Here is a 14,888-nt window from a genome sequence, read left to right on the forward strand (position 1 = left end):
TATAGATTAGAACTCAGAAGCATGAGAATTTAATCCTCCAACTTATTAGCTCAGCTCAGAAAAACCGGAAGACACTATGACTAATGTCCGAATCGTGTGTGAATATGTGGGATGTTGAGCCTTCCTTGAATCATATTCACATCCATTCGTCTCAACTGAATCCTATCTAATCATTAGTAACTATCTCTAGTTACTAACCCAGCCTTAGTATCCTCTGCATGGGCCTTTTGCATTTTGTTTCAGGGAAATATTGTGATGATAGCTGTAGGTTTTGAAGTTTTGGGAAGTAGGTGGAAGCAGAAATAGCTGGTATTCTAGCAGGAATCGGTCAAGCTCAAAAGGATCATACCTCGTTGACCGAGCCATAGTGCCTTAACAAAGATGCCCAAAGATGCTACTGACTTCTTCTAAGGAATTCTGGCCATCATACTTCATGCCCGCCTTAATTTTTTGCCTGATATTTTTGCCTTGTCAATGCAACATCATCCTGATGATCCTTTGGTTTTAATTATGTAGCATTTAGCGTTTTGCACTTTACTTGGAAAACAATCCGTTTGTGTTAGGAACTCCTTTGTAAATTTTTCTCAATAATCTAATTTTCTTATTTCACTAAAAAAACAAGTCTCCAGTTACTTCAAAGGAATTTTTGTTTTGCTATATTTAGGAAGGGGTTTGTTGTTAGCCATTGACTCTCTCCATCACGTCAAAATTTTTTTTGTTTCACTAAATTTAGAGAAGGGCATCCAAGGGGAGGGTGGTCATTTTTGTTTCACTAATACTTCCAAATGACTGGAACTGGAGGTAATGATGTCAAAAGTTGACTCGTACTAGTAGGCCCGATTTGATTCGATTAATTGAAGCCCAAGATTGGTTTGACCAATTACTAAACATGTTGGGTTCAAGCACTGATTGATTAATAATTGGGCGCTCCCAGTGCAAGGTATAGCCCGATGGTCATTTTACAATTTGATTTACTTGTTTAAGGCTATTTTACCCAATTATAATCCTTTTACAGATTGTTTATGGTCTGTTTAAGAACTTTTATAACCCAATTAGGCAATTAGCCCATTTAAATACTAATTACTGGTGTCAAAAAAACCTGGCCAGCCCGAACCTACCCTAACCCGCCCTTAGCCCGAAGAAGGCCAAGCCTGGGTTGAGGTCTTGACCCTGGTAGGGCCAGCCCGACCTTGTATGATATAATATATATTTATATAATATACCAATGGCTGGCCTTGATGCAACAACTAGGTTGCTTCATTCTAACGAAGAGGTCATTGGCTCAAAATTGGAAACAACCTCTCCGTCTTTGTTAAAAATGTCATTTTTATATAACTAGGGCTGTGATTGGGTTTTGTTAATTCCACAACTCAATGGGCCAAGATATTTAGGGTCAATCAGGACCGGGCTGGGCTTGGGAAAACCTTGTCAGGGTCGGGCTGGGTTGAGGGTATGCTTGGTCTGGTAGGGTCGGACTGGGCTTGGATTTAGGTTAAGGCTTCTAAGGTAGACTAGGGTTTAGGGCAAGCCTGGCCCATTGACACCCGGACCTTAAATTGGTGAGGACTGATGAAGTTGGACCAGTTGACACCCCTAGAACTCTCGAGAGGAACAGAGGAACGCCATGAATCACGAGCAAGTCGGTCTATGTCTCCAAGATGAGAAGAGAGTGAGAGACTTCGAGTCATCGCGTCTCAATCTTCTCTTGTTTTTTTTTTTTTTTTTTGTGGAGGACAACCAGATAAATCTAAAAGAGAGGAATATAATTAAAGAACTCTTATAATTAAAGATAGGCTATGCTTTGCTACTACGTACCTGATAACAGATAAGGGGACGACATCAAACACTACAGACCCCAACCATTATTTTAGTATGTTTTGTACCGTTAACTGATATAATAATCATTACGTAAAAATCAACGCATCAGAAGGCTTTACGCTGCACTTCAAAGATCGCAGTTATTGAAAAATTCCATAATGGTGGTTATGATAGGTTGGTCTACCGTTATAGCTGTGGACTTTGGATTTATTCTATCATATGCTACATTAAAAACGAGAGTACGCAAAGACAAGCGCCGCTTCTTCGTCTGAAATTCCCTGTCCGTACTAACGTCGTTACCTACGTGGACGGCGACGGACAATAACCGTCAGTGCACTCATGCGCAGTGTCCGCGTGTAGAAGCAGCGGATTCCAAGCAAAGTTTCTAATATGATTATAAATTATTTTTGGAGTCCGTCGTGGGAAAGGGTAGAAGTGTAGAACCGCCCTTCGCCACATAGCTTCTTCTCTCAGTCCTTACTCAGTCCTTACTTTTGTTTTTCCTCTCATTCTCTGTGTCTCTTACACAGTCTCGCTTGCTTCGCTTTTGGCGGTTTAGCTGGAACATTCGCTCGACATCTCGCTGTTAACTCGAGGTAAGATTTTTATGCATTTCTTTACAAAATTCTCTCACTCAAGCTTTGTTCTTCCAATTTCGTTGTCTGTTCTCTGTTCTTTATTTTTTTTTCTAACCAAAGTTTCAGTGGTTTGCTTCGTTTCCGGCTTTCATTTTCTTTTCTGAGTTTTTGTTTTTTGTTTTATTTTTTCTTGCATTTTAACTCGTGTTGTTTGAAGTTTGACGTTTTTTCTTTTCAACGCATGGTCCTTCTGTGGACGTGGATGCTAAAATTTGCAGAGGATAGTGTTGTCTGCTTTGATTTTGCTTTCTATAACTAGGCATTTCTAAATCTTATTGTTTTCAGTTTGGAGTGATTTTATTTAGGATTATTATGCATAAAAATGTTCTTTTCTTTACTAGTTTTATTATCCGGTTTCTGAATTTACTTCTCTTGCTCTGAGATTCATCCATGTGTACTGTGGCTGCGGTTAAATTTATTTTCTGGTAAGGACATGCAACGATGAGTACATTATCTATAGTAATTACAGTGAGAAATGATAATCTGATGACTGCCGGCAATGATGCATGGCCTCTTCCTGACTACGGATGGAAAATTTCCGATAATGGCTGTGATGATTTATTAGCAAGAATTGATATTTTGATTGTAACAATGAACGTGGTTAATCTTTTGTAGGAATATTGTATGATGGCAATTTATAAAGACTTATCTGATGTAGAACATTTAAAATATGTCACCAAATGCTTGTATTGGTAGGAGCAGAAATCCGCAACATGAACGTATGCACTTTAAGTATGTTGAATCATAAACAAAATAGAGTTGAGTTGTAACTTAAAGACACTGTCCTTAAGGTTTTTAGATGTCCCAATTCTGCAATCCGGGTTGACCTAGCACCTCTACCTCCAAGATAAAACAACTCTCTTAAACCTCATAGGCTGCAATACCAAATGTGATTATACAGGGAGTTTGAATGGTTATACTCAGTAGAGGATGGAGTAATGAAGAACAATCTACGAACACAGTACTGAAACAGAACCGAACTATAGTACAAGACACAGTATAGAAACAGTATATGGTCACAGTATATGACATTATACAAATACAATATAGAACAGAGAACAGAGGAGTAGAAGTGCGAATTGTTTCATCGTCTATGGCAGACCCGAATTGTATTGTAGTATTTATAGGATTTCGAAAGCCTCTTACATACCTGTACATATAGGTGCTTGTAAGCGTATAGGTACCTGTACGTATGGGTAATACCTATATGTATGTACTTGTATGTATGGTACCTGTAGTATGGGTGTGACTAAAGTGTATAGGTACATGTATGGGTATATCTATCTTTACAAGGGGTTGTACCCCCAATACGTTGTAATTTGAATTTGAATTTAAAACATTATTTAAAATATTTAAAATTGACAATGTATAAAAAATTAGTAGACTATAACCCACACACGAACTGGACCTTGGCCCCAGCCCGGGCCCCTGCCCCGGCCCGGCGGCTCTGCTAGGTTCGGTTCGGCTCGGCTCGGCGCGCGCGTGTGAAAAAGCACCCTGGACCCCTTGGCACATGGGAGGAGGGATACTTCCCTCTAGAACCTTATATCCCTTATAAGTTTTATGAATACTTATAAGGAGGTCTTTTCTTTTGTCCCTAATGACACAGTAGAAGAAAGGTGATATCGTTCGAGCACAAACAAACCTTGAATCCACTAGTAGAGAAAAGTGGGAAAATTTCTTCTATTCAGAATCTAAATTGGATACAAAGGAGAATTCAAAGCCCTTATATAGAGAGGCTTGCTTACAGAAGAAGAAAACAAAAGTTCAAAATTCAAATTCAAATTTCAAAACATTGGCGGGCTGTTCTGCCTTCGAAACATGCACAAACAGCCAAAAAAACACATACAGTTTTCTTGTGAGGTACTATATGTAATATAGGAAGCCATTAAAATGGGTTCCCTCCCCCCACACACATATCTAATGGTAATCCTGAACTTATTAACATTTTTTTGGATGAATGAAAATTTCAATTATTAGCATTGAATTGATCATTTCCTTTAAAGTTCTGTTTTTCGTTTCAACTATCCTATTAAACTTGGGCTGATAAGGCGCCGTTGTCTCATGAATGATGCCTTTATCCTTACAAAATTTAGTGAGATTATTCTAAACCTTTATCTGTTCTAATACTTTTTATTCTTCTCCCAAGTTAATTCTCAACCTTTGTTTTATATGACAAAGGCAATTCCAGCCTCATCTTTTGATTTAAGAAGATTGATCATAGTAACCTAGAATGGCCATCAATAAATATTACCACATATTTTTTACCACCCATAGATTCATATGATTTCAAATCACATAAATCACTGTGTACAAGGTCAAGAAAACCACATTGTCTTTCTACTGGTGTATGAGACATTTTGCTAAATTTAGCTTCTACACAAGTGAAACATTTAGTCAATGGTGGTTTGATATAATTATCAATTATGCCTATCTTATATAATTTAGAAACATAAGGTGCACTACTATGACCTAATCTTCTATGCCAAATATCATAAGAATCAACAAAATAAATGGAAGAAGTACTAGGCTTGTCTTTTATTACTTCAGAAACACTTGGTACAAATAGGCCATCACTAAGGTAGCCCTTACCAATGAGTACATTATTTTTAAAAATTACAATTTTGTCAGATTCAAAAGACAATTTCATCCTAGCCTTAATGAAAAGTGGACTTGAAATAAGATTTCGTCGAATATCCTGTACATGTAGTATGTTGCTCAAGACAAGTGCCTTCCCCAAGGTGAGCTTAAAATTAATTTGCCCTTTGAAGTTTGAGAATTCCTCATGAAGTCTTAATCACCAGAATTGATAACAGAGAAATTAAAGAATGAATTATGGTCTCCACAAATGTGCCTTGTGGCACCAGTATCGGTTACCCAATCCATTGGTTTCTCAACCAAATTTATTTTAGTTATCATTGCTGCAAAGATATCTTCCCCAATTAAATTGACCTTCATCTTCTCAGATTTCATGTTCTTCCTGTTCCGACAATCCGTCTTGAAATGACTTGGTTTACCAGATGCAAAACAATTCCTTTTCTGTTTCTTGAAATTCTAATCCTTATTAACTTTAAGGCCTTTCTTGAATTGTCCTCGCTTCCTTGTTTCAACAAATTTGCCTCGAGTCTGATATACCCAACTGGCTTTTCACCCTTGTCCTTTGCACGGTTCCTCTATTCAATTTTTATTCTAATCACTACTTGATCGAAAGTCCATTTCTTCTTCTTGTGTTTCATATTTAGTTTAAATGTATTCCAAGAGGTAGGAAGCTTCTCAAGAAGAGCACTAGTCACAAAGGCATCTGGCAGAATTATATTCTACTTGGACAAATTTCCAACTAAAATTTGGAACTTGTCAATTTGGAATGAAATGCTTTCTCCATCTTGCATTTCGAAGTTCAAAAAATTTGCCACCACATACTTCTTACTCCCCGTATCATCCAAGGTGTACTTCTTAATCAATGCATCTCATATCATATATGCATAATCAAAAGAGTTATAAACATTATATAACTCAATTGAAAGTGCATTCAAAATGCGGTTTTTGCATTGGAAGTCAGCCTCAATCCATGCAAGTCACTTCACATCAATAGCAGGATCCTCACTCTGTTCTGGTTTGGGTTCAGTTAGTGCAACAGCCCCTTGTCGACTCTGCTACCTTTGTCTAGGACGCCTTCTGCCCCACCTGGGCTCCCTGCTGACCTTTTTGGTTCTGTCTCCCTTGTTTGGGCTCTCCGCCGCTTGCGCCTAAGCACCCCACCACCCTGCACAGTCCTTCCGGCATCTCTGCCGATTTGCGCAGGCCTCTTTGCCATCTCACTTGGCCTCACAGCTCCCATGCACAGCACCGTCAGCTCCCTGCTGCCTTATCTGGGCTCGACAGCCCTTGTACCACCTCTGCCTAGATCTGCCCAGGTCAGGCGGTCTCTTCAGGCCCTTCTGCCGACCTGCCCAAGTGCCGCCAGCCCTTTGCTGCCTTGTGCCTACTTCCATGGCATCCTTTTTGGTCCGTATGCTTGCTGGCACTTGCTAGATCTCTTCAGGCTCTTCTTTTGTAATGCAGACCAAGCATACTTCTTCAAAACTTGTAAAAGAAGAAATAAATCTTTCTGCACGGGCACACACACACACACACAAATAAAAGAAAGAGTGTGGAGTGTTTTGATTGGTTAGTGCATTACTGATTGTGTGAGGGTTAGTTATTGTATAATGAGTCTTTAAATGATTAGTTATTTTCAGGTATTGGAGGGTGGCCGCAGCGTCATTTTTGGGCTCTAAGTTGGGCTTGGTGGTTTTGTTTGGTTATTAATTGTAATTGGTTTAATTGATTTATTTTGGATTGAGGTTACTAGCTGTAGTCTGTAGACTTGTAGTAGGAGTCTGTTTATCTAATTACCAACTGAGAATACTATGGGTATGTCCTATATAAAGATGTGTTGGAAGGCATAGTTGTCAAGGGGTTATCTATGCAGTGAAGTATTTCTTGGCTAGTTGCCGTATATTCATGGCAAGACTTTTTTTTTTTTGGGGGGGGGGGATGAAGAGGGAAGAAGAAGAATGAGGAGGAGTTTGCAAGAAACAACACTCAGCAAGAGCCTCTGGTTTCTGTCATTGATGGACAAAATGCGCTGGTCTTCCCTGCTGCTGTCAACAACATTGATGGGGGCATAAGTTGTATTGGATTTTGAACTCTTGAAAAAGAGCATATATTTCAAGTGATGACCTAAGCATCGACATAACTAGTAAAAGGATTATGTAAGCAATACCTAGAAATTGTCAAGGTTTTTTGGACGGAAGTAGGTTAAGTATTCTAAATGAATTGTTGTTTTGGTTGTGTGTAATATAGTAGAGTTACTTTTGGATAAAAGGATGTTGATTTGTTGAATATGTGCTGCGATATTATGTTTGGAGGTCTCTACTAGCAGAGTAAGTGCTTTTATCTATGATCTTTGGTTTTGAGATGGGGGATTTTGTCATACAGCAATATTAAAATGAAAGATGTACAACTCTGCAATGACAGTATTGTTATATTCTGCAAGGGAAATGACCAGAGTAGGAATATGGGGTTTGGTTCATTTTATGAAAATAAAAATGAACTCGCTCATCTATGAGGTTCTTGACTTATTTATTTTTCTGCTGAACATGAGTCATATATTTTCATGTATAAATGAAAGTATTCACATTTCTCCTTATTCTGTTATTTATGTATAAATGAAAGTATTCACATTTCTCCTTATTCTGTTATTTATTTATATTCCATGACAGTAGCAGGCAAAGTAATGAATCAGTGTATTTCTTAGTGGATGTAAACTGCTTGGTCACCCTTTGTATATTAATATTGCTGATTTTAAGTTCTGAAATGGTGCTTTTTCCTTCTCCATGGTTCTTTAATGTGGCTTTGGTTTAAAGGAAATGTACGGAAACAGGCAACAAAGTTTTGTATCGGAGATGACGTCACATTCTGGAGGAGACACTTCCATGACTCCAAGTGACAAAGCAAACACATTGATGTGTAAATTTCAGGTATGGAGTGCCATGATTATAACCAAAGGTGGAAAATGGTCACCTTATTGTAATATTGTCGCATTGTGCAGGTTCGTTTCAGTTGATGAACCTTGACTAACGTTTTTAAATGATCAACTTTGATATGTGTATTTGATAATTTTTTTTTTGTTGATTCTTGAAAGTGTTAAAAATTGCAATTTTTTACTTTTACGTTTTCTTATTGTATAGTGAAGAGTTCTTGTTAAGTTTCTGGCCATTATGCTGTCGTCACAGTGACATGTATTCAGTTCTTCATAGTATAATTAGTGTTCCCTTTTTCTGCTTTCCCATCACCTTTTTAATAACAAAAATGGGGTGAGCTGCCCCATTGATTTAACAACTGGACATGGTCAATCTAATAACAGTTAACTGGAACCGGCTACCTTTTTGGTTTCTAGTTTCTTGTTAGGTTCCTGGTTTTTCTGTTCATACACTGGCCAATGGAGCTATCCCTTATCTCTCCCAGCATATTGCTAAAATTAGGAACCGTAAAAAAGGGGTGCTCCCCATCTTATCTCTCTTACTAACTCTTGTATTACTATGATGATCTATGTTCATGGATTACATAGGTGACCAGTTATAAATAACCTTCCTCCTTCGGGTGGGCTTTACTTTTTTGAAATCGAGGTAGGCTGGGGTTGAAACTATACAATAGAAGGAGGCAGCACCAGAAAAAGCAAGGACTAAATTAGCTGCTCTCATTTATCCCTTGGTTTCAGCATATTGTATGTTGTTGAAGGCCCACGAGCTACTGCTAAAATGAGTCACAAAACATATGTGGACAACTGTTCTTTTGATGCTACAATCTGCATAGTCCTCAAGATAGTTTCCCCTATGCAATGCATGGTCAGTGGGTAAACTCCTACATGATGGGTTAATGTTTATTTGTGGTCCATATAACACTTTTGGTTTGGCCAGCTGCACCATTCCAAAAAGCAGGTAAAATGTTCATATATTTTTTGCCTGATTTCTCTTATTTTTGGGTTTGGAGGGGTCTTTTTTTTTTTGTAAGTTTTTCGTGCAATTTTGGCCTGGTTCTTTTTTTTTTTGGGGGGGGGGGGGGGGGGGGGGGATGGACAGGAGGGGTTAATTTGGTTTTGGTGAATCTGGTCTAATGACCAGAAGAATTGTGGATTTTTAAATTTGTATATAAGTTACGATTCCTCTTGTGTGTTGATGCTCAAACTTATATAGAAGAATTGTAACCTATGTTAGAATTATATTAGACGTTATTGTGGACTGCATGGCCAAGCTTGGTGGCATGGATCTACTTCCCATCATGTGGCAGCTTTAGTTCTCGAATTTAGTGGATAGGTAGCCCATTTACACTTTCTTCACATGGTAAGTTTCAGTGCCTATGTGGAATTCTCCATGGACAAAACAGTGGTTTGAGAAATGGTTGAAAAATCAACATTCTGAAGAGATCTGGGGAAAAAAAGTGGTGGCTGAGAGTACAATCGATAAGTATACAAAACATGGTGTGTCACACAGTAGAGTTGGACCACAATATTTGACATGTGGTCAACTGGTTGGTTACTTGTCTATCAACTGTCTCAATTGCCAGTCCAGTCCTCCAAATGGTGGCAAGAAGATCCACCATTTTTATGCTCAAATCTCTTCTCTTCTTACTTTTTATTTTGTTTATACATCACTAGATTAGGTAAGAACGACTCAAATCCCTGCATTAAACTGATATGTTTACATTGCATAATAAAGTGTTTTATGCTTCAAAATTATATTTTATATGTATTATAAGCACATCCATGTATTTCTTGACCAATTCCATGCATATTGTATCTTGCATCTCTCCGATACGATATGAAACGTCTCTTTAAATGTCTCCTCCGATACAATAACTGATACCAATACTTAAATCCTTGCTAGTAAGTGGAGTGATATTATGATTTCATTTGTGGTGGTTTGGTGGAGTATGAATAATTTGTGGTTTGGTAACAGCATCACCAATATAGGTCAAGATATTTACTTGAATATTCTTATTGAGGGTGCTTACAACAAAACAGTTAAGGACAGCTTTCAAATTGACCAGGGGTCTTTTGCAATGAGGAAGTAGAGACAAAAGCATTTGACTCTCTTGGTTGGTTGTGGATACTGTATTGAAGAATTTCTTGGAGCTGTTTGGAAGACCATTGGTGCAGGAGTTGAAGATGATATTCACCAAATTACCCAAAATTCACTCTGGGACTAAAGGGTTGAGATCGTGGCGGCTAGTTCCATTTGCAACGTCATGGGGTTGTGGAAAGAGGCAATAATGATATTTTTTATGATAAAAGTGTGGAATATCCCAAGGATATGCATGGATGTGCTGGGCTTCATCGAAGGAATTTGCAGAAGTGGATATGATTTTGGCAAATAATGGTTCTTTGATTTCATAATGTTTTCTTTATCTGAACTGCGTGTGTTGTACATCGAGTCTTACTAAATAAAATCACTTTGTCGCTGAATATAAGGAGCAAAATGAGGGGAAAAGTAATTGTCATTATTTCTCTCTTGTGATGATTTCTTGCTGTAATAAAATAAGAAGAAAGAGAAGAAGAGAGGAAGAAGAAGAGAGAAGGAGGAGAGAATTACTGTAACTTGATGGGAATCACTGCCGTACCTGTGACAGCCCCTATTCATTCAAATAAATAATACGATTAACAATAGGCAATAGGGCATACACCAAAAGACCAAAACACCCCTGAGGGAAGGAATCGTGAATTAGCTCTAGCGCTAATTCACGACTTCCCTCCCCCTTATTACGACAACTTGTAACACTCCCCCTCAAGCTGGAGCATATATGTTAATCATGCCCAGCTTGTTACAAATATAATCTACTCTCACTCTCCTCAAAGACTTTGTAAATAAATCAGCAAGTTGCTCCCCAGTTCGAACATGACGAGGAGAGATAATACCTTGTTGCAGTTTTTCACGAACAAAATGACGGTGAACTTCAATGTGTTTCGTTCTCTCATGAAACATAGGATTAGTAGAGATATGAATGGCAGCCTGATTATCACACCATAGTAACATAGGAGAATCACCATCAAACCCAAGTTTTGTCATCAACTGTTTAATCCACATCAGTTCACAAGTGCCATGTGCCATAGCACGATACTTTGACTCTGCATTGGACCGAGCTACAACGGTCTGTTTCTTGCTCTTCCATGAAACAAGATTTCCTCCAACAAACACACAGTAACCTGAAGTGGATCTTCGATCAACTGGAGACCCTGCCCAGTCAACATCAGTAAAACCTTCAATCCTCCCATGACCATGATCAGAATATAGAAGACCATGTCCCGACGTTTTCTTGATATATCGCAAAACCCGTATAACTGCATCCCAATGAGAAGTCCTAGGAGAGGAGATAAACTGACTCAGTACACTGACAGGAAAGGAGATGTCAGGCCTAGTCACAGTCAAATAGTTGAGTTTCCCTACCAGCCTCCAATACTTCTCTGGATCATCAAGGATATCACCACCATCTGCCACTAGTTTCACACCAGGATCCATAGGACTATCCAAAGTAACCCTGTCTCTGTAAGCAAGTGAAGAACATACTTTCTCTGTGAGAGAGAAATTCCTTTCCGTGATTGAGCTACCTCAATGCCCAAGAAATATTTCAGACGTCCCAGATCCTTAGTTTGAAATTGCTGTCCCAAATGTGTCTTCAAGCTCTCAATACCTGAAGAATCATCTCCTGTAATAACAATGTCATCTACATAAACCACCAAAAATATCCTCCCTGCATCAGAACACCGGAAGAACACCGAATGATCACTCTCAGATCGAGTCAGACCAAACTCCAATACAACTTCAGTAAACCGGCCAAACCACGCCCGTGGCGACTGTTTCAGCACATACAAGGATTTCTTCAGCCTACACACCTTACCAGACTCCCCCTGAGCAACAAATCCAGGGGGTTGCTCCATATACACCTCCTCATGGAGATCACCATGCAAAAAAGCTTTCTTGACGTCCAACTGAAATAAAGGCCAATGGTGTGTAGCAGCCAAAGAAAGAAAAATGTGAACCGAAGTAAGTTTTGCAATAGGGGAAAAAGTATCCAAATAGTCTATACCATAGACCTGTGCATATCCTTTAGCAACAAGACGGGCCTTCAAGCGAGCCACAGAGCCATCAGGATTAACCTTCACCACAAAAATCCACCGGCAGCCAATTGCGGACTTACCAGAGGGTAAAGAAACAAGTTCCCATGTCTGATTTTCCTTCAGCGCAGATAATTCCTCAGTCATAGCAGTCCTCCACCCAGGGTCAGACAAGGCTTCTGTAATAGACTTAGGAATAGGATGACTCTCAATAGTGGATAGACAAGCAACAAAATTAGAGGACAAACCAGAATAGGACACAAAGTTAGAGATAGGGTGCTGGGTATAACTCCGAACACCCTTACGAAAAGCAATAGGAACATCTAAATCAGAAATAACTGGAGCATGTGGAGAAGAAGAATTACCTATTGGAGGACCCGGATCTGGAGGCGAAGAAGATGTGGTAGAGGTAGCGAACCGTTTGCTATATTTGTCAAGGGCTGAAATGCGAGGTGTCGGCTCATCATGTGAGCGACGGTGAAACACAACAGGTGGCGGAGCCTGAGGTGGTGCTGCTAGCAAAGGATCCTGCAAAGGGGAAGATTGCTCGACAACATAGAGGGGCAGATCATCGTCTAAGTCAGAAGAGGGTAATAAAGACTCAACAAATGGAGTGGACTCAAAGAATTTGACATCAGCAATAACAAAGTATTTCTTTAAATTAAAAGAGTAACAACGATAACCCTTTTGAGTTTTAGAATACCCCACAAAAAGACATTTAAGAGCTCTAGGATCCAACATAGAACGACCAGGACGATGATCCCGAATAAAACAAACATACCCAAAAATACGTGGGGGTAAAGCAAACAAAGGTTGCAAAGGAAACAATAACGAATATGGAATACCCCCACACAAAACTAAAGACGGCAAACGGTTAATAAGATAACACGCTGTCAATACTGCATCAGCCCAAAAACTTTTAGCTACTTTCATCTCAAACAAAAGAGATCGAGTGATTTCCATTAAATGCCTGTTTTTCCTTTCGGCCACACCATTTTGTTGTGGTGTGTCTGCACAGGAGTATTGATGAATAATGCCATGCTGAACCATAAATGAAGTGAAAGGAGCAGAAAAATATTCTTTAGCATTATCACTACGAAGAATTTTTAACGAAGTATTAAACTGATTCTGAATTTCAAGAATAAAAGCACAAAAAATGGAGAATAACTCAGAACGATTCTTCATTAAATAAATCCAGGTAACTCTGGAATAATCATCAACAAATGTAACAAAATAACGAAAGCCTAACTGAGAAACAACCGGACAAGGGCCCCATACATCAGAATGAACAAGAGCAAAAAAGTGGGCAGCCCCGTTTATTGACTCTAGGGGGATAACTTACACGGTGAAGTTTCCCAAACTGACATGACTCACAATCAAGACTAGACAAAGACTTAAAACGATGATCCAAAAGGTTCAAACTCTCCAAGGATGGATGACCCAAACGACAATGAATCTGATGAGGAAGCGCCATACTCGAACATGCCACAGAGGATGTGTCTTCAAGCAGATACAGCTCCCCAAATTCACTGCCTCTACCAATCGTCTTCTTCGACTTGAGATCCTGAAATACACAATAGCCAGGGAAAAAAGTGACAGAACAGTTACGAGCTTTGGTAAACTTGTGAACAAATAACAAATTAAATGGAAACTTAGGCAAATAAGAAACAGAGGATAATGACAAAGTTGAGGTAGCATGCATAGTGCCTGTACCCCGAACCTGAGCTAAAGATCCATCAGCTAACACAACATTGGAAGAAGACTCACGAAATGAAGAAAAAATACTTGGAACCCCAGTCATATGGTCCGAAGCACCTGAATCAATGAGAGGCATGCAGTAGCATTACCTATCTGAACAAGAGTAGCAGCGGAGAACTGAGAAGACTGGGAATTCTGAAATTGAGTAAAGCGCTCATTATCTTCATCAGACATCGTCACAGTCTTACCCTCGGGCTTGGAAGGAGAAGAAACACCCGAATCACTACTGGCCGAGTTGGCAAATTGAGGTGGCTTACCATGTAGTTTCCAACAAAAGCGCTGAATGTGGCCAGGTTGACCACAATGATGACAGGTCCTCACCTGTCCTGAAGTCTCCGAAGCACCAGTCGTGGGAGCCTTACTAGTACCAGTCCCACGACCCCGACCACCAACACCACTATTGCTTGACCCTCCTGTAGGACCACGGTTTGGTGGAAAAGAAGCGAGAGTAGAATTTTCAGCATTGGTGGGCTCTTGGCTGCTCTCACGAGAAGCACGTAAAACTCGAGAAAAAGTTTCAGAAAGAGTGGTGACCTTATCCCCACCGAGAATCTGAGACCTCACTAATTCAAACTCCGTACGAAGGCCTCCCAAAAATACCATAACCGCAAGCTGTTCTCGCTGGTTTTGCATTGCTTGCACATCCGATGAAATAGGAAGGACAGAATTGAGCTCCTCATACAAGCGTTTGAAGTCAGCAAAATATTGGGTGACATTGAGATTCTTTTGATCCACTTTATAGAACGCCTATGACAAATCATATATACGAGACAGGTTTATCTTGTCCAGAGTATAGGACATTCAAATATTCCCATAGTCCTTAACTGTATCAATGTGAGTCACCAAATCTGCAATCTGATTTTCCATTGAATTTAGCATTTGGCTCAAAATCCTTGCATCAACAGTGTCCCATGTGGTATCTCCATCAGGTTTTGGTTTAGTTAAATGATCCTGTTGATCACGGCCAATCAAAGCTAATTGAACAACCTTCTTCCATTTCTGGAAATTTGATATTCCTTCTA

At 39.4% G+C, this 14,888-nt stretch overlaps 1 protein-coding gene across 3 annotated transcripts in view; it reads left to right on the top strand.

The window, feature by feature from the left end:
* Positions 1–2,293: 2,293 nt before the first annotated feature.
* The window catches only part of LOC122651699, a 34,151-nt gene continuing 21,556 nt past the window's right edge, over positions 2,294–14,888 (top strand). Inside the window, exons 1-3 of one of the 3 annotated variants that reach the window (XM_043845196.1) lie at positions 2,306–2,397; positions 2,452–2,462; positions 7,841–7,978. In XM_043845196.1, the coding sequence (XP_043701131.1) occupies positions 7,868–7,978 (111 nt within the window). In that variant the 5' untranslated portion in view covers positions 2,306–2,397; positions 2,452–2,462; positions 7,841–7,867. Of the gene's footprint in view, positions 2,415–2,451; positions 2,463–7,840; positions 7,979–14,888 lie in introns of those variants that run through there. The other 2 variants (XM_043845197.1, XM_043845198.1) reach the window with 2 other exon arrangements.

The sequence above is a fragment of the Telopea speciosissima genome, chromosome 2 (genome assembly GCF_018873765.1).
Source record: "Telopea speciosissima isolate NSW1024214 ecotype Mountain lineage chromosome 2, Tspe_v1, whole genome shotgun sequence".
In the NCBI taxonomy this organism is placed as follows: domain Eukaryota; kingdom Viridiplantae; phylum Streptophyta; class Magnoliopsida; order Proteales; family Proteaceae; genus Telopea; species Telopea speciosissima.